Source organism: Wyeomyia smithii, chromosome 1 (assembly GCF_029784165.1).
Source record: "Wyeomyia smithii strain HCP4-BCI-WySm-NY-G18 chromosome 1, ASM2978416v1, whole genome shotgun sequence".
Classification (NCBI taxonomy): domain Eukaryota; kingdom Metazoa; phylum Arthropoda; class Insecta; order Diptera; family Culicidae; genus Wyeomyia; species Wyeomyia smithii.
Window position 1 is genome coordinate 18,463,927 of NC_073694.1, and position 18,121 is coordinate 18,482,047.

Genomic DNA, 18,121 nt, shown 5'->3' on the forward strand with positions numbered 1-18,121 from the left:
AGATACGCAAAGAGTGAGGTCGAAAACTCCAAGTGAACCGTCAAATCGAGGCTCCAAGTGTGCAAAGTAAACAAACTCATGCGTGTTACTTTTCGTACAGAATGTGTGTTGCGATCAGTTTAAATTCTGTGAAGCACGTGCAATTATGGTTTCAACGAAAAATGTGTTCGTCATGCTCATGTTATGAGCATTGGAAATTATTATAATTGTATGAACAAGCACTGAAACTCAGTAATATATCCTTACAAAGTTTCGAAATTTCATTACACTTTCTAGTGCGTATGCGAAAATAAATGTGGTTGCCAGAATTGTTTAAAATAAATATTAGCAAAGGGTTTCCATATTTACTGCTTTTCTCTTTGCGTATCTCTTTATAACACAGTCTTTACTCTACACTGCCTAGTAATTTTTTGCATCATTTTAACTAAAATTATATTGAATGTGACATATGCTCATACAAAGAAAAGCATCATTTTTCATCTTACTCACCAATTCAAGAAATCGTTTTAGATGTGTTCAGTGTTCAGCTCTCAAAATCTGCCAGAGGTAATTGGCATACTTTGTTAGCCTGACCTGTTGTACACACTTAATAAAAAAAAAGTCGTTCGGTAGTATTTTTTACAATAATCCATCGGTAAAGTGTAGTAATACCGGTATTCCTGCAAAAAAGCATGAAATTAACGACTGTTCTGTAAGATCTGTATGTTTTACCATAATTGTGTTAATTTTTACCGAAATATTTGCTTAATTTTACATTCACCGAAATCTGTATCACTTTTTACCGAACAACCTGTAAAAATGCCAAATTGTGAATGTGGTGGCCATTTTTCTCTAACGTGCAACCGTGCAAGACGCGAATGTTTTCTACTGGTGCTGCTGATTTGTTTTAATTGTTGTTTTTGTGACAAAGGATATTTATAATTTGGAAAGTATTTATGGTGAATTACTGAAACAGGATGTACGAGTCGCTAACATTTTTCGTAAGTAATCTGGTTAATTTAGTTTGATTTTTCTGCCACCGGTATTTTTTACAGGTGCGTTCGGTATTTTTGTTCATTTTTAAAGTTTCTTTCGGTAAATTTTACTGGCTGCTCGGTTTGGAACATTACCAAAAAGCTGCGAAAATTACCGACCACTCGGTTGGTGGTTTCACAAACTGTTCGGTAATTTTCGGAAACACCGAAGATTTCACCGAACGTTCAGCTGTTGAGATTCCGGTAAAATTTTACCGAATTCGGTGTTTTATTTTAAGTGTGTACATCTGCGTGATGAAAAAAGCAAAAATATTTTATTTCTTCATTTTCGCTTGCAAAAACAAACAAAATATCAGCAACACCGTCAACGCGAATTCGTTCGGTTCTTGCATTCGAAAAAGAGGGAAGGAAATATTTCAGCTCTGGCACTTACACATATTTTTACAATGGCTTATGTGAGTTCGCGTAAGTGCGAATAGCCCTTAAAATCTTTTTTAACTTCGTAGTCGTGACGCCAAGAGTTTTGTTTGTGAACACGCAAAAAAAGAAGTTTAGTTTTCGTTCGTGCGCGCATTTTTATAATTTTGAATGAAATATTAACGTCGCAGCACTAAATCGAAATCGCGACTTTAAATATCCTTACGTGGGAAGTAATGCGCTGTATAGCACATCAGATGCGCTATACAGCGCACTATTTGCGACGTAAGGTATAATGTGCGGCATGCGAGTAAACTCAATTGTCGCCTGTCGATAACTACACTTTTCAACTAAATGGATAATATAAAATAAGTGAGAACAGAGGTTTCGAAATCTCTTGTGTTTTCTTCACCGCTGGCATCACCAATTTCCCCATTTTTGGACAAAGTTGAACTATCATCGAACAATAATCGGGGTCAACTATTCGATTATTCAATAATCGAAAAGTCGGTTAATCGATTAAAAATTAATCGAATATTTTCGCAAATAATCGATTAACTCGATTAATCGAGAAGTAATCGGACATCACTACTGTGATTTTACTAACTTGAGAGTTTTAGATAATCGTAAAATACTTACAATGTTTTCGAATTTCTTTATCCTTGCGGCTGCGTTTCCTGCCGCGGGTGGGATTGAGGTTTATCACACAGCTTTTTCAAGGTATATGTTTATTTTCCCTAGTTGAGATTATTTACATCGAAAACAGCTGCCAGAAAATCGATGTAAACATTATTCAATGAGATATACATGAAGGTGCGGAAAAAAGGTAGTCAGCATAAAACAGTAAATCCTAAACGTCATGGTTGAAAAACAACGTGAATCGAACAACATGGTTCGTGTGTCGAGTGTAAGATCTCGCCTAATTAAGTTTAGTATATTATTGTCTTCATAAACACTATAACACTATAAACTTGTAGCATAAGCATTCTTCTCCCGCTATCTCCCCACCTTTATTTGCCTCATTGAATGAACTTCACCACTAATCTCAGAGGAAAAAGGGTAAAACGAAAAAAAGGGTGTTCGACAGGATGATACAAAATGTTCCTTTTTCGGTTTTTTATTTTTTTTAAATAGTTACAAGCCCCAAAGAAAAAAAATTCAAATGAGGATCGGTTTAAAAAATTAAAATCGTTAAAGCGAATAAAATTTTTTGACGGAAAACCTCTATTGAACTGGTGAGATGATGCCGTTGTCTTGAAGTCTCTGAAGCTCTGCGTCAACTTTCGGAAGGGCAGCGTAGGCAACAGGTCTCTTTGGGCAGTACACTGGTCGTGCATCTGGCTTCAAGTGGAGTGTCACTTTAGCTTGTTTGCAGCATCCGAGGGTTGACTGGAACGCTTCAGGATACTTGGCTTGCAACTTCTGCATTGTTACCTTAGAATTTTGCTGAATGGTGTTGACTAACGAATTGAAGGGGAACCGACCAGAGATCGAACAGCCCAATTGTTTCGATCCCGAGAACGTTGAGGTCCGGATTGTTTGCAACGAAGACTCGTCCTTCCTTCATCACGCCTTGGATGGTGATTTCGGTTCTGAACTCACCCACGATGTTGATGCTGTCACCTGATGCACTTACGGCTGCGATTTCCGTTGAATCGATGACAGGCTTACCTATCGATTTCCAAGTGCCCTTGGAAATGATTGTAATGCCGGAAGCACAATCGAGCTGCAGCGTTGCTGTTGATACGTTAATGGCGATCTTTATATATTTCCGCTTTTTTGTAAGATCAACTCGCTTAACCGCAATACCTTTGGACTTAACATTATGGGTATTCATGTCGAGCTCGTAAACAAATACCCAGCCGTAAAAATACTCACCTCCATTGACGAGTAATGGAAGATACACAGTTTACGGCTGAGTATTTGTATACGAGCTCGATGTGAAGGCCCCTATTGTCTTTAGGGTTTGGTTTGTCGATTTCTTTAATGGCTTCTTTTCGGATGAAGAACAGTACTCTATCTTGTGGCCCTTTCGTTTGCATTTCGTACAGATATGCGTCTGGTAAAGACACTCCTTGACATAATGAAGATTTCCACAGAACCAGCAAGGTGTTTTTGGTAACTTCTCACAGACCTGAGCGTCTTGAATTGGTCACTGGATAGTTTTTCAATCTGGAGCGCTTCACAATGTTTGTTGACCGAAGCTGCGTATGACGAAAAATCATCGGCTTCGCTCTTGACGTATTGGAGACACTGCTAGCGTGCGTTGAAGAGGGACTTTTGGCGTCCGAACAATTTTGTTCAATTTCTTAACGGTGTCTTCAAATTCAAAATCACGGGGATGACTTAGTAAAACACTGTTGACGTAGCGTTCGTGAAATTGAGTGCCGATTTTCCTCAGAAGCAGTCTAACTTTAGCTTTGTCGTTCAGATTCTTTCCATCCTCCTTGAACACGTCCTCATACCGTGCGTACCACGAATCAAAGAAAATACCGCCGTCTGGGTCGTAGTGAAATTCCTCGATTCCAGAGGAGAGACGCTCGATGATTTTCTCGCTACCAACGAGATTGGCATTACCATGTTGAAGAGTTGCAATCTGCTGTTGCTGGTTTGCAATGAGGAGGTCCGTCAACCGGAGAATCGCTTGCTTCAGATCTTGATCGACCATTCTTTAATTCGTGAAAGTTTGAGAGTTTCAGTGTGAACTTCAATTATCTTTAACAGGTCCAAAGTTGCTTTAGGGAACAGCACGAACTTTTCCTCGTCGCCAAAAATGTAATGTTCTTTACAATAGGAGTAACTATATATTTCGACTTATCAGTTCGGTGGTTACAATGATAATGAAAAGAATTTTTCTATTTGTTGTCTTCGTACCATAGCTACAAATCATGGCCAATTTGGCAACATACCTATGATGTTATGCCTATGGTACAACTACCGAACCACGCACGTCGAAATGGACGACTCCCAATACTCGCGATGATCGTTTGGTTTCGCGCGGGGGAAAAGATTCTCGCGTTCAGCCAAGTCGCGCGTCTTTGGCAATGATTTCAGTCCCATTTGACCCGGCCACCGTCAAACACTACACGCATGCTTTTCCGCTCGAAGACGCGGACCAAAGCGCCCCAGATGTGGGCACCATAAACTGAAATAATCTGGTGAATGGACTTGTGGATAGGATAAAATAAACTTGAACACGATAAATTCAAAAAGCATAACTTACCACTTGTTTATTGAGCAAAGGTTTCATTTGGGAAGAAAGAACTAAAGAAGGAATGGAAAACAAAGGGTACTGGCTGACAAATACATGAGGAAAAACGACGTAGATAATATATAGGGATTGTTTGGCCTTCGCATCCCGGTGGCCCAAGCGACAATGCCAGGGATGCTGGCACGAACTACTATGCTTCTCTTCAGTCAGCAGGACTTCAACGGGAAACGGCTTCAAATGGTAAACGGTCACACTTCCCGACCACGAACACCAGACAAGTATTTCTCTTAAACTAAATCTAACAGCAAAAAAAAAAAATGTTGTATGAAGTCCTTCCGAAATATATTTTTTTAAGCAATCAATGTTGGATGTAAAATTCACACAATAAACAAATCCTCTTACATTAGTTTCATCCTAAAAAAATTTAAGTGACGAATCCATCTGAAACAGTGTTCGCTGGTGAATTCTTCTTTTTGAATAAATTGTGCCTGAGGTGCTTTGTCTCGTGCACCCTTAACGCAGTACTTGTTAGGTATGTATTACCGCAAATATCACATTTGAAAGGTCGTTCTTCCGAATGAACAACGCGCTCAGAACTGTGCGTTCTTTCATGAGATTGTAGATGGTAAATGGTCTTGAATGACGAACTGCAAATATTGCATTTAAAAGGCCGTTCATTAGTGTGGCGAAGCATGTGCGACCTTAGTCTGTAGGCATTCAAAAATTTTTTGTCACAAATTTCGCATTCATGCGGGCTCTCCGAGGAATGCTTTTCCTTATGTTTCCTCAAATTTATAGCTGTTTTATACGATGAACCACAAATATCGCAATTGTAAAGTTGTACTTCAGAGCGAGTAGCCACAAGCGTCACAAGATTTTGCTTTGAATTATGAGTTAGTTTATGATTTCTTAGATTATTTTCTGACCTCAACGATAGACCGCAAATATCGCACTTGAAAGGCCGTTCATTAGTATGACACATCAAGTGTCGCATTAGCTTGGAAGGAACAAGAAACCCTTTTCCGCAAATTTCGCATTTATACGGTCTCTCGGAGGAGTGTCTTCTCTTATGGGTTCTCACATCTAGAGCTGACTTGAATGATGAACCGCAAATATCGCAATTAAAAGGTCGTTCTTCGGTATGACTAACCATGTGCTGTGTGAGCAATGCTCTGCTCGGATTTCCTTTTCCACAAATCGTACACTCGTACTGCTTTCTGTTTCGGGTTTTAAACTTAGGCCTCACAGTGGTACTCTGGTGAAGCTTCATATGTGACTGAAGTGAACCAGTTTGTTTGTACTGCTTGCCACATATGTCGCAGGAGTAACCTTCTGTGTCGCTGCAACAGAAAAAATCAAAGAAAAATCAAATCTAGCTTTAGAATTTAGTTTAAAGAGGTGCCTTACTAGTAATGTTATCGTTTATCCAATTTATATTTTTCCTTATCAATTGGAAAGATAAAAGAAAGCTCGTCAAAACGCGTATTCGTTTTAATTACCTTAATCATTGCAGTGAATTAAAAGTAAACTTGGTAATTTTTCAACATGTTAATACTTACCGTAAAGAGGACTCGACCTTGTGGATCTTCATATGGTTTTTAAGAAAACCACGTCTCTTGTACGATGCGTCACAGATGTCGCATTTGAAGGCTCGTGCATCGCTGTGCGTATGCATATGTTTCTCGAGATGAAAACTACTTGGGAATGTTTTATTGCAAATCAGACATTTATGAGTCGTCACAAGTTTTTGTTTCACATCAGTTGGGCCGTTCATTACAGTCGGTTCATCAGAGCACCGATTGCTGCTAGCGAGCGGAGATTCCCCTTCCGTAGCCACAGAGTCGGATATTGTTAGCTCTTCTGGCTTTATTATTGGAGTAAACACTTTCATCTTCATTAGGCTGGATTCCTCCATTCCGACCACAACACGGAACAAAGAAACCTTTCAATTTTACCTGATTATGCTTACTTTTTCACTTGTTTTAGCTTAAAATTTACCACAGCAAATTGAAGATGTATTCCGGGTCGGGCGAGTAAACAAAAATATGTCATGGCAGCACGCTGAAAGAATACTGTTGAAATGTGAATTGTATTTTACACTCAAGGAGAGGTGGGCTCTTCATCGGTTCCGTCGGTTCACAGTTGAATAGTTTTCACTTCAAGTTAAACAGTGAAGTTTTAGTGTGCATGCCATGACATGTTTTTGCCTTTTTTGAAGTTCGAGCGGGAAAAATATTTTTCCCGCCAAGGCGGTCACGCTTTCCACCTGTGCTTTACGGAGAGAATATTTTTACTATCAGGTATGTACATAATTCGAAAATGAAAAAAAAAAATATAAATAAAACCAAAGTTACATAATAGAACTGAAATACCTCAAACAAGATAAAATTTCTGTTATTTTAAACAACTATCTACAAAAAAGTGAATCTTTTCAGTTAGGAACCACGCTTATCTACCACAACATTTGATCAAACATTGATGTTCACAAAATTGAAGCAATAATTACTTGCGATTACCAGGTTGTAGAAATGAATGAAAGAATCGACAATTCAAGTAAGCGTTAACTTTTGTGCTAACTAGCTTCCAGAAATGGTTGAATTATTTTGTTACACTCACAAAGTACGGCCTTTGGAGTAAGAAGGCTTGTTTTATGAAAAATGTCATCGTTTCAATCCGAAAAAGGAAAACTATCAGTGCAGTCGCAGTCGTACACTGTAAAAAAACGACACGTTACTGTCAAGTGGATTCCACTTACTTCTGTGCTGATAGATGAAACATTACATGTTTAAGTGGAATACACTTGCATTTCAGTTCACAGCACAAAATCAAGTGTCTTACATTTCGGTTTGCCATGTCAAGCATACCAAAATCAATCATTTTACACTCAGATTTCAATGCTTACACGGGTCAAATGCCAAAACACGTTAAAATACCGTGGATTCCAATAAAATTCGATATGGGTCGACATTTATTTTGTTTTTAATAGAATGATTAGGTTCGTTTATTGACATTCATATGTTAAGAGCATTAGGGATTAGCGTGCGATTTATTTTCAGTGTACTATATCGTTTTGTATATCCATTAAAAAACCTATGCCTAATGACTAGCAGTCATTCAAAAAATTGTCAACAACAGAGGTGATTTCTCCGGATCAAGTTCCTTTTTTTTCCTACTTTTTGCTGTGTGAAGTTTCTCCGAAATATATATTTTAAGCAGTCAATAATGGTGAGAACTGAACAAAACTCGTCTAGAAACAAACCCTCCTACATAAGAGATACCCTAAAAAATTTGTAAGTAGCGAATTGACCCGCAACATTATTGCTTTGAGATTAATTTTTGCTTATAAAGGGACTTTTGCGTTTTCTTCTGCACTATTGTTTTTTGATAAAGGAAGAACGTCTAGTTCGGTTGACGTGTGTAACAAGAATGAAAAAGTTTTATTAATCACAAATAGTCATGGCTTACTCTACGTAATCCTAACACTCCTCCTTAAGCTAGGACTCCTAAGGCTTCACGATTTTTTTCCAATTTTACACGTTGCAGCAGTTTCGTGAGACCATCGGCTAGTTGATTTTCAGAATTAACATAGTTGATTGCGACGAATCCTTTTTCCAAGGCATCTCGTATGTAATGATGACGAATGTCGATGTGCTTGGTCCGAGGATTGTAACCACCGTTCTTTGCCACTGCGATCGTGCTCTGGTTGTCGCATTTGATGGTGATAGGACCACACTTTTCAAATTGCGCTGTCAGTCCTTTCCACCACGACGCTTCTTGCGCAGCAGCTGAAAGCGCCATATATTCTGCCTCGCATGTCGACAAAGCGATCGTTGGTTGCCGTTTGCAACACCAAGAGATTGCTGCTCCTTGTAGGGTAAAAATGTAGCCGCTTGTTGACTTTCGGTCATCCATGTCGGCTGCCCAGTCAGCGTCACTATAACCAGTAATGGTGTTGTCACCGTTACAGCACTCCAATGTTTCGGCCCTGGGTTAGAGTTGTACCGGCTAAGATGATTGACGGCATACAAGATGTCCGGTCGAGTGCACTGAGCGAGATACATCAGGCTTCCAACGGCTTCCTGGTACGGAATATTGACCATCTGTCCTGCTTCTTGCTCGTCTTTCGGTGACATGTCCTTGTTAAGTCTGTCAGTCATTGGTACCTTTGCTGGCTTAGAATTTTCCATGTTAAATTTTACCAGCATCGCTTCGATGTAGGCTTCTTGATCCAAGGATATGGCATCTTTGGTGCGAGTGATTCTGATCCCGACAGTTCTTCGCGGAGCCCAGATCTTTCATGTGGAAACGTTCATCGAGGAACACCTTTGTTTGCGCCGTCCAACCACTATCGTTTGAAAATATCATAACATCGTCGACATAAACAGCCACGAAGATCATGCTGCGGGCTTGGATGCGATAGTATACGCAGGGGTCATACTTCGCCTGAGTCAACCCGAAGTCCTTCAGTAGCTGGTCTAGCTTTTTGTTCCAGACGCGGCTTGACTGCTTTAAACCGTATAGTGCCTTGTTTAGTCGGCACACCAGTGTAGGAAATTGACGGTCTTCGACTAGCGGGGGTTGCTCCATGAATATTTCCTCCGTCAATTCACCCTGGAGGATAGCGGTCACAGCATCCATTTGTTGTATGTCCAAATCGTACTTCGCTGCCAATGCGAATAAATATCGCAGCGAACTGTGACGAACCCCTGGGGAGTATGTTTCGTCATAATCTACCCCCTTTCGCTGCGAAAATCCTTTGATGACAAGGCGTGCCTTGTACCGCTCGAGGTTCCCGTTGCCGCCAACTTTGTTTTATATATCCACTTGCAACGTATCAGTTTCCTACCCTTAGGAAGTTCAGTCAGCGTCCACGTTCCGTTGTCAATTAAGGCGTTGTACTCCTTTTGCATGGCCAACTTCCACTTGTCGGCATCATCACGAGACATTGCTTCTTGAAGCGTCCTTGGGTCGTCGAAAATCACGCTTGCATTTTCCTGCTGCTGAGAAGCCACACCACTGAACTGGCTCGACGTCTCAGGACCCAGGGATGACTTTCTTGCCTCAGCGGTTGCTTCATCCATTACCTCATTGAGATGTGTTGGATCGATGTCATCGGATGCAGGATTCTGGTAAAAGTTAGAACGGGACACACCTTTGCACGATATAACAAAGTCATTGTACCTGCCTGGAAGTTTGTGCTCCCGACCACTGCGCCTCAACGCCTGTGACTGAGGCGGATTTGAAGTTTGTCGCGGTGGGAGCACAGTCACATTTGTCACGGTATCAATAGAAGAACTGCTAATGTTGCTTACAGCTTCCTCATAGTTTTCGTCGTCCCAATCGCTTTCATCCGCATCACTTGGTTCAGCCGAAGCATCCTCAGTAATCGGATTTTCGTTGATAACTTTATCGGGAGTCAGAGATAACGATACGGTGTCTTCAATATCCAGTGTGATAACCATCGGTGTGCTATCATTGACTTCCAACACTTGGGAAACGACATCAGCTTCGTTAATAAAGGTGACATCACGGCTTTTGAATACCTTCTTCGTCCGCGGATCATAGACACGGTATTTCTTTGTGTCCTCGTCGAAGCCAACCATACGGCATTCGTATGCCTTGGGATCCCACTTACGACGCTTTTGTTTCGGGATGTGTACCATCACTTTTGCTCCAAAGATCCGCACATGTGACAAATTTGGTTTATTTCCACTCCAGCATTCTTCGGGTGTCATGTCATGGCCACGAGTTGGTGAACGGTTGATGAGGTAAACGGCTGTTGAAACTGCTTCAGCCCAAAACGATTTTTGCAGTCCTCCTTCGAATAGCATACATCTTGCACGCTCAGTGATCGTCCGGTTGGCACGCTCTGCCATACCATTTTGCTGGGGAGTGTAGTCGTTCGTTCGCTGATGCCGAATACCAAACCTCTCCAAGTAGCTCTGGAATTTCTTGTTGGTATATTCCAGTCCATTGTCGGTTCGAATGACTTTGATTTTTTGTCCAGTCTGGCGCTCCGCCAGCGTATGAAAATTTTGAAATGCCTTTAGTACTTCATCTTCCGACTTTGTTCGCAAAAAATAAACAAACATTCGTCGTGATCTATCGTGTATGAATGCAATGTAGTACCGACTGCCTCCTATGGACGGCATCTCCATTGATCCGCAGATATCTGAATGAACTATTTCTAGCAGCTCTCTCGCACGGGAACTCTTATTTCCAAACGGTAAGCGACACTGCTTGCCCATGGCGCAGACACTGCAATCCTTAATCTGATTGGTACTCAAAACAATACCACTTCCTAGACCGCTTGCTAGCTTTTTCAGTGCTGCCTCGCTGAGATGTCCCATTCGCCGATGCCAAATATCCATAGATTCGTTCAGTGAACTCGCCAATGCTTTGCCAGGTCCAGTTTGTGCACGCTGCTCCAGCTTAAAAAGTTCATCTTCACGACGTCCCGTTGCCACTACGCCACCGCTTGAGTTTATCACCTTGCAACCGGCGTTGTTAAAAACCATCATATACCCCCTACTTACTATCTTGTTGACTGAGAGGAGATTTACTGATAACATCGGGATGTATTGAACGTCGTTCACCGGAATTTTAAATTTTTCGTCGCAGACAGGTGTCATGTGGTTCGTAGCTCCTGAGACAAAATACCAATCAGCATCATTGACCGCTTTAAAAGTCGACAGGACGGTGCAAAAGGCATCTCCTTTCTTTATATTTCTGCAATCCTTTGCAATGTGCCCATAGTTTTGACACTTTCTGCACTTTGGTCCTTTCGGATGGTTGGATTGCTTTGACTGATTGGTGGGCTGATTGTGGTTACCACGACTCTGGTTTCCAGCATAATAGTGCGTGCCATGGCCATGGTTACGTTTTCCCTTTGACAACAACGCCGCATCCGACGTGGGAATTTGCAGTTCTTGCAGCAGTTTTGTCTATATTGCGTCACCAGTTATCTGGATTCCGGAGTTTTCCAGAGCCATTATCATTGGCCTGTACTCCTCAGGGAGACCACAAAAAAGCAGGGCACCAATCCATTCGTCCGCAATTACAAATCCGATCCCGTTGAGCTGGTGGGCCGTCGAAATTATCCGGTTGACATACTCGGACATCGACGAACAGCTTTGCAGATCGGTTTTTATTAGTTTGTGGAGAAGACCAATCCGTCTGGCTAGACCGGAATCTTCGAAAGCCTTTTCTAAGTTTCCCCAGACTTCTTGTGCGGTTTTCGCCTCCGTAACATGAACATAGTTCACTGGTTCCAGGAGGAGAATAATTTTCGCACGCGCCCTCCGATCCTTCGCAGGATCTACAGCTTCAGGGGTTCCGTCTTGTTTCAACTTCGGTTCTACGGCAATCCAGAGATCTTCCAATTCAAGATAAGTTCGTACAGCAAACTTCCACGATGGCCAGTTTTCTCTCCCCGATAGCCGTTCGATTCCCGGCAAGCTTGAAACGGATTGAACAGAGCTTGATCCGACTAGATTTCCAGAGGCCATTTCAGTCTTCTGATATTCAGTTCGAAACAGTGATAGGGCCTATAACCTATTGTTTCTTGATAAAGAAAGAACGTCTAGTTCGGTTGACGTGTGTAACAAGAATGAAAAAGTTTTATTAATCACAAATAGTCATGGCTTACTCTACGTAATCCTAACATGCACCAGTAAAAAAGTTCTTGTCTTACCAATGTGGTCTTTCTTCCGAGTAAACAGTGCACTATGAAGTGTGCCTTTTTTCATGAGCGCGTAGATGATGAGATCTCTTGAACGATGAGCCGCAACTGTCGCATTTAAACGGCCGTTCATTTGTGTGTCCAATCATGTGCTGTCTCAGTCTGTAAGAAAATAGAAATATTCTGTCGCAAATTTCGCACTTGAACGGACTTTCCGAGGTGTGCTTTTCCTTATGTTTTCTCAAACCATTAGCTGTTTTATACGTAAAAACGCAAATATCGCACTTGAAAAGTTCTTTTTCAGTTTGCGCATCCACATGCGTCACAAGATTTTGCTCGGATGTAATGCTCTCGCGGTCAAAATTATGCATTTGTTTATGATTTCGTAGACTATATTCTGACCTCAATGCTAGACCGCAAATATTGCATTTAAAAGGCCGTGCATTAGTATGGTGAAACAAGTGCCGCTTTAGCGTGGAGGGAACTATAAACCTTTTTCCGCAAATTTCGCATTCATGTGGTCTCTCGGAGGTGTGCGTTTTCTTGTGGATTCTTACATGTAAAGCTGATTTAAATGATGCACCGCAAATATCGCAATCAAAAGACCGTTCTTCAGTATGACAAACCATGTGCGTTATGAGTGCTGCTCTATCCCGATTTGCTTTTCCACAAATCGTGCACTCGTGCAGCTTTGTGTTGTCAGTTTCATGATGCTTTCGATGTAAGTGAAGCAGTCTCATTTGAAGGTACTGTTTGCCGCATATGTCGCAGGTGTATTTTGCCGATCCATTGCTTCGGCTATTCTCAGTCCGGTTCGCCTCTGAACGCTCTGTTTTGCTGCTACAGAAAAAATAGAATAAATTGGTTAACAATTAGTTTGTCAGATTCGAGAAAGTACTTTGTTATCTTTTTTTGATACCTAAACTCGTATCAAAATTGTTACCGCAAACATTAAAATAAACCTTGAAGGCAGAGTACATAACACATAAATCAATCTACGTAAAAAAATTAACTCATGCTTCGCTACATTAAACATGTAAAAACTTACCCCGGGGAAGGCTCCACATTGTGGATCTTCATATGTCTTTGAAGAATACCTATTCTCTTGAATGATGCGTCACAGATGTCGCATTTAAAGGGTCGCGCATCGCTGTGGGTGCGCATATGATCCACGAGATGATAACTAGTACCGAATTTTCTATCGCAAATCAAACATTTATGAGGACAATCTGTGCGGTGAATATTCATGTGGGACGATAAATCCGATTTTAGGGTAAAACATCGCTTGCATATGTCACACTCAAAATTCCGGTATCCTGTATGAGCATTCTGATGGTACTGTAAAGTTTTAGCTGTGCGAAATGTTCTGCTGCAGATTTTACACGCATAAGGTCGTTCCCCGGTATGAAGCCTTCTATGATCCTCCAAGATGTATTTTGTGCTTAATTCTTTGTTGCAGAATTCACAAGCGTACTTTTTTCGCGGATGATCACTAACATCGGTATTATGCATTTCCGAATCGTCAGAATTACTGCAAAAAAGAACCGTTTTTTTCATTATCTTCAATTCATTCTAGAATCATTTGCTTTTGTGACCCTCAAACCCGTGTTGTTATTATCTGATATTTTTTATTGGTTCTAAGAGAGTTTTAAGCACAAATTTGATATTATGAGGATTTAAACTTTTTCCAGACTGGAAACTGAGAATGGTTTAAACCTTAATAATTAAATAAAATTGTGACTGAAAATTTTTAATACGAATTCTACGAAAAATTTACCTGGAGCTCGGAGCTGGAATTTCGTCACAAGCTGCTGCACTCTTAACTTCATCGGTGATGTCCGTCGAAGGTTCTTGTTTCGCATGAGTTGTAGTTTTTCTCAGAGCGTTCGTTACAATCCGTTCACCAGAGCACCGTTCGCTGCTAGCGAGCGGAATGTTTTCTTCTATGGTCTCAGCGTCAAATATTGTAAGCTCTTCTGTCTTTATTGTTGGAGTCAATCCTTCCATCTTTATAAGACTGCATTCCTCCATTCCGCTTACAAACACGATTTTGTAACAAAATAATCTTTTAATTTGTAATACGGGCTGTGTAATTTTTCATTTGTTCCAGGTTCACGATGCGACACAGAAAATTCACTTTTTTTCCTTTTTTCCGAATCGAACTAGTAAACAAAAACATGACATGCACTCTAAAAGCATACTGTTCACCTTGATGTTCAAAGCTACTCCGAATAATATCAACTGTGAATCTAGGAGCTGTGAATCAATGATGAATTAATTGAATACCAGTACAGTCGCCGTTCGATAACTGCAAGACTTTTAACTGCAACGCTTTTTAACTGCAAGACCGATAACTGCAACAACTTTGCAGTTATCGGACCGCAATCTGTCAAATCCCCGTGGTCCCCGTGGCTCAGTGGTTAGCGATGTCGGTCGGCTAGCTCTCCCACACGGTTGTGATATCGGGTTCGATTCCCGATCGAGTCGAGGATCTTTTCGAGTTGGAAATTTTCTCGACACATACAAAATGTGCCAAAAACAATATCGATAACGAATTCTCTCAACTAATCTCTAGTTGATCGAGACCGCTATTAGCCCCAAGCAGCGTTGCCAGGTCATTTTTTCAAAAATCTGGAAAAGGCAAAATAAAAATCTGGAAAAAATCTGGCAGTCATTTCGTGGGGTGAAAGGTTAATTTTTCGAATAAAAGTCTTGGGGTACGCAAAATTTGTGGTGACAAAATTGCAAAATTTCGCGCCAAAATTGAAGTGATGACCTTTTTGCGGAACAGAGAAAATAAAATCTGGATAAAATCTGGATCATCCATGAAAAATCTGGATAATTGGACATCAAAGCTGTCTACCTGGATACATGTTCAAAAATCTGGATAATCCAGCTAAATCTGGATACCTGGCAACGCTGGCCCCAAGGCTAAGCGTGCGATATTGTTTTCAGAGATGCCAGATGTTTTTGAAAAATGTCTGCAACTGCTCGAAAAACCGGAAAAATGTGCTCGAAATCTGAAAAAAATCTATCCGTGATCCGAAAAAATTTCGCTCGCGCAGGCAAAAGTCTGTGAAAATCTGCACACATTTTAAGAAAATCTGCGCAAATATAAGGAGACTCTGACAACAATCTGCAGAAACCGTGGAAAAACTGCAAATATCTGCAAATTAATAAATATCTGCACACGGACTCCAAAAATCTGCGTTTTGCAGACAAATCTGCACATTTGGTATCCCTGATTGTTTTTGTCGATCTGTCAAATCTGATGTCAAAGTCACATTTGACATTGAAGTGGCAGATCTCGCGGGGGGATTCTGAATGCATTCGAAAATGAAAATTGTTGAATCTCTAAAAATATTTCAAAAGGACTCTTTAATTTCTTTCGATTTCGTTTACTTGTTGTCTCTTCATTCTAGATGGGAGATTATAGATCTCCACTATTAATCAATGAAGCAAAATCACCATGTTATGTGATTCACTTTTCGTAAGTATTATAAGAGAAAAAAATCCTTTGTGCATTGTTTGGCTAGCTTTCACTACTCAGCGAGGCAGTGCATAGTAGATCACAAACAATACTTTGTGACCGAGCGTTATATAGACCATTTTACGAACTGACAGGTGTCACGGATCCTGCTGACATTGATGTTGCTTTTACTTGCGTTATGTCAGCGGTTCCGAGCTTTCTGTCAAAATTTCAGTTATGAATTGAGTTCAGAAACGTCTCGTAAAATGGTCTATTGTAGTGATGAACTTTATCTTCGCCTACATGTTAGTTATGTAAAGTAATAACTAAAACGCAATAAATTATGATGCGGAAATATGAATATCAAATTGATTAATCGAATAGCTTGTCTATTTTAGTTTTCTGCTATTTTTGCCACTATTTCATTAAAAAAATACATATCGACATCATTGAAAACAGAAATGGTAGTGACGGACTCCCCTCTAAATTTTGGCATGTGTCAAGTGTTGCAGTTATCGAACGGCATTCGATAACTGCAATGTAAACATGTTGCAGTTATCGAACGACGACTATATTCGGATGTTAGTTTTTCGGAAGAATTGCACACTTATTCTCGTTTTAATTGTTCAGTAATTTTTATTACGTTCATGTTCAGTAAATTTGAAAAAATATCATCTGTCAAAACGAAACATCAAAAGTCCGTCATTTCGCAAATATTCAGAGTTTCGAAGTTGAGTTTTTAAAGTGTTTCGCGTGTGATTTTCAAAAAAAAACATTAAAATGTACTTTCGAATCTACAAGAAAACGACGTGGAAGTACGCGATCTATTCAGGAATTTTTTTTTATTCTCGCTTATTTTCCGTCGGTCTAGTTCCGCCACTGTTGTGGCCAATCACCGACGCCCAGGGAGGCGACTCCACACCCAGGACCCTAACTCACGACCCGTTTTTTATTAACGGACCGGCGCCAACGGCTTTACTTCCTCATGCGATGGAAGGCGTGATCCCAGAGATTTTTCGCCTCAGAAAATCTCCCGGTGTCGGCTAGGATTGAATCTAGACCAGTTGGGTTGGTAATGAGTGGATCACGCCACCTCACAACCATCGACACCTATGTCGGCGGTGGGTTTCGAACCCAGGCGTCGAGCGTGGTTGGCAAAGACGTTACCAACCACACTAGGCCCCCGCTCCTATTCAGGAAGTTGTTATTTATCAAATATGTACGTATTTGTGTATTTTAGTTGAATGTTTCATATCATGGCACATCCGCAGCAATGATTTCACCCAAGATTCTATCTATTACGACTGAGATAATGCAAATCATTTCAGTCAGCATATGGAAATTTTTCCACCACAGGAGAGCAGTTTACTAGAAGCCTGCAATAAAAAGCCTGTATTCATCATAACATTAAACGTATCAAGTTTTTACTTAGAAAAACCTGCTGGGAACACCAGTATAATCGATCCAAACAATCCGAAATACCTTTATAAAATTATTTAACGGTAGTAATAGCAGCTTTCACAATGGTCGTATTTATTTTTCTCTTCGCTGTACAAAGAAGGAATGAAAAACTACTGAACACTCGTCAAGCAAATAAATTACTGAACAGATTGCTGATGGCTCAGCTGTTGAGAACTCGTTAAAAAGATTGCTGAGTTCGGTAAAAGAAACTAAGCGTGTGGATTGTTAAGCTATATCAGTTTTTTATATCTGAAAGATCTGCATTTTCTAAGAAAAACCAGATTTAAAAAAAATTTCTATCGTTGTCCTTTGCACTTTATATCACGATTTAAAACTGCTCGAAATAGCTACAATGACAGTTCGCCCACATACATAAGACATACGTAACACTGGCGTTTTTTTCTGGTACACGTTGCCCCATAGTACTCCGTACCTCGCCCTGTCAAACTGCTCGATAAATAATGAACAAAATAAATTTTCTTTTTCTCGGCCTCATCGAGCCCCAAAGAAAATCCCATAAGGAACTGTCAAAAAGTTATTTACAAAATCAATGCAGCATTTTTCGAGTAGGAACGAGACAAATGCAGGGCTCCGCAGGTACACTGCCTTCAAAAACAACTCAAACAGAGGTTTTTTTTACAGAGGTTGGTACTTTCGAGTAGTTCATTTTGTACCAACTTTTTTGGAAGATTTCTTCCTGAGTGTTACGTATGTCTTATGTATGTGGTTCGCCCACATACTTAGACATACGTAGCACTTTTTTTTGGTACTCTTTGCCCCACATCACCCGGTACCAACAGCAGTATGAACTGCTCGACGAAAATGAACAGAATGAATTTTCTTCATAGCGGCTCTACTCGAGCCCATAACAAAATCCCTTAAAAAATTGTCAAAAAGTTGTTTACAAA

General features: G+C 40.5%; 3 protein-coding genes across 4 annotated transcripts in view; 1 reads left to right on the forward strand and 2 right to left on the reverse strand.

The window, feature by feature from the left end:
- Nucleotides 1-18,121, forward strand: part of LOC129733993 (zinc finger protein 728-like) — a 49,428-nt gene that overhangs the window by 25,355 nt on the left and 5,952 nt on the right. The gene's annotated exons all lie outside the window — the stretch shown is intronic.
- Nucleotides 4,596-6,644, reverse strand: LOC129734002 (zinc finger protein 728-like). Of its 2 annotated transcripts, XM_055695683.1 has the most exons (3): nt 6,162-6,644; nt 6,010-6,044; nt 5,854-5,942 (listed from the first exon to the last, which is right to left on the reverse strand). In XM_055695683.1, exons 1-3 carry the CDS (start codon nt 6,515-6,517, stop codon nt 5,869-5,871), a joined length of 465 nt encoding a protein of 154 aa, XP_055551658.1. In that variant the 5' UTR covers nt 6,518-6,644; the 3' UTR covers nt 5,854-5,868. The 2 variants fall into 2 exon arrangements, with proteins under 2 accessions (XP_055551657.1, XP_055551658.1); XM_055695682.1 differs by lacking the exon at nt 6,010-6,044 and having other exon boundaries at nt 4,596-5,942; nt 6,162-6,637.
- Nucleotides 12,044-14,444, reverse strand: LOC129733998 (zinc finger protein 184-like). Its single transcript, XM_055695672.1, has 4 exons — nt 14,061-14,444; nt 13,332-13,814; nt 12,296-13,123; nt 12,044-12,184 (listed from the first exon to the last, which is right to left on the reverse strand). The coding sequence occupies exons 1-3, from the start codon at nt 14,312-14,314 to the stop codon at nt 12,328-12,330; spliced, it is 1,533 nt and encodes a 510-aa protein (XP_055551647.1). The 5' UTR covers nt 14,315-14,444; the 3' UTR covers nt 12,044-12,184; nt 12,296-12,327.

Coding starts and splice junctions, on each gene's coding strand:
- LOC129734002 (XM_055695682.1), bottom strand. CDS start 6,517: ATGGAGGAATCCAGCCTAATGAAGATGAAAGTGTTTACTCCAATAATA. Junction 5,943..6,161: donor AAGGTCGAGTCCTCTTTACG/GTAAGTATTAAC, acceptor TTTCTGTTGCAG/CGACACAGAAGGTTACTCCT.
- LOC129733998 (XM_055695672.1), bottom strand. CDS start 14,314: ATGGAGGAATGCAGTCTTATAAAGATGGAAGGATTGACTCCAACAATA. Junction 13,815..14,060: donor ATTCCAGCTCCGAGCTCCAG/GTAAATTTTTCG, acceptor TCTTTTTTGCAG/TAATTCTGACGATTCGGAAA. Junction 13,124..13,331: donor AATGTGGAGCCTTCCCCGGG/GTAAGTTTTTAC, acceptor TTTTTTCTGTAG/CAGCAAAACAGAGCGTTCAG.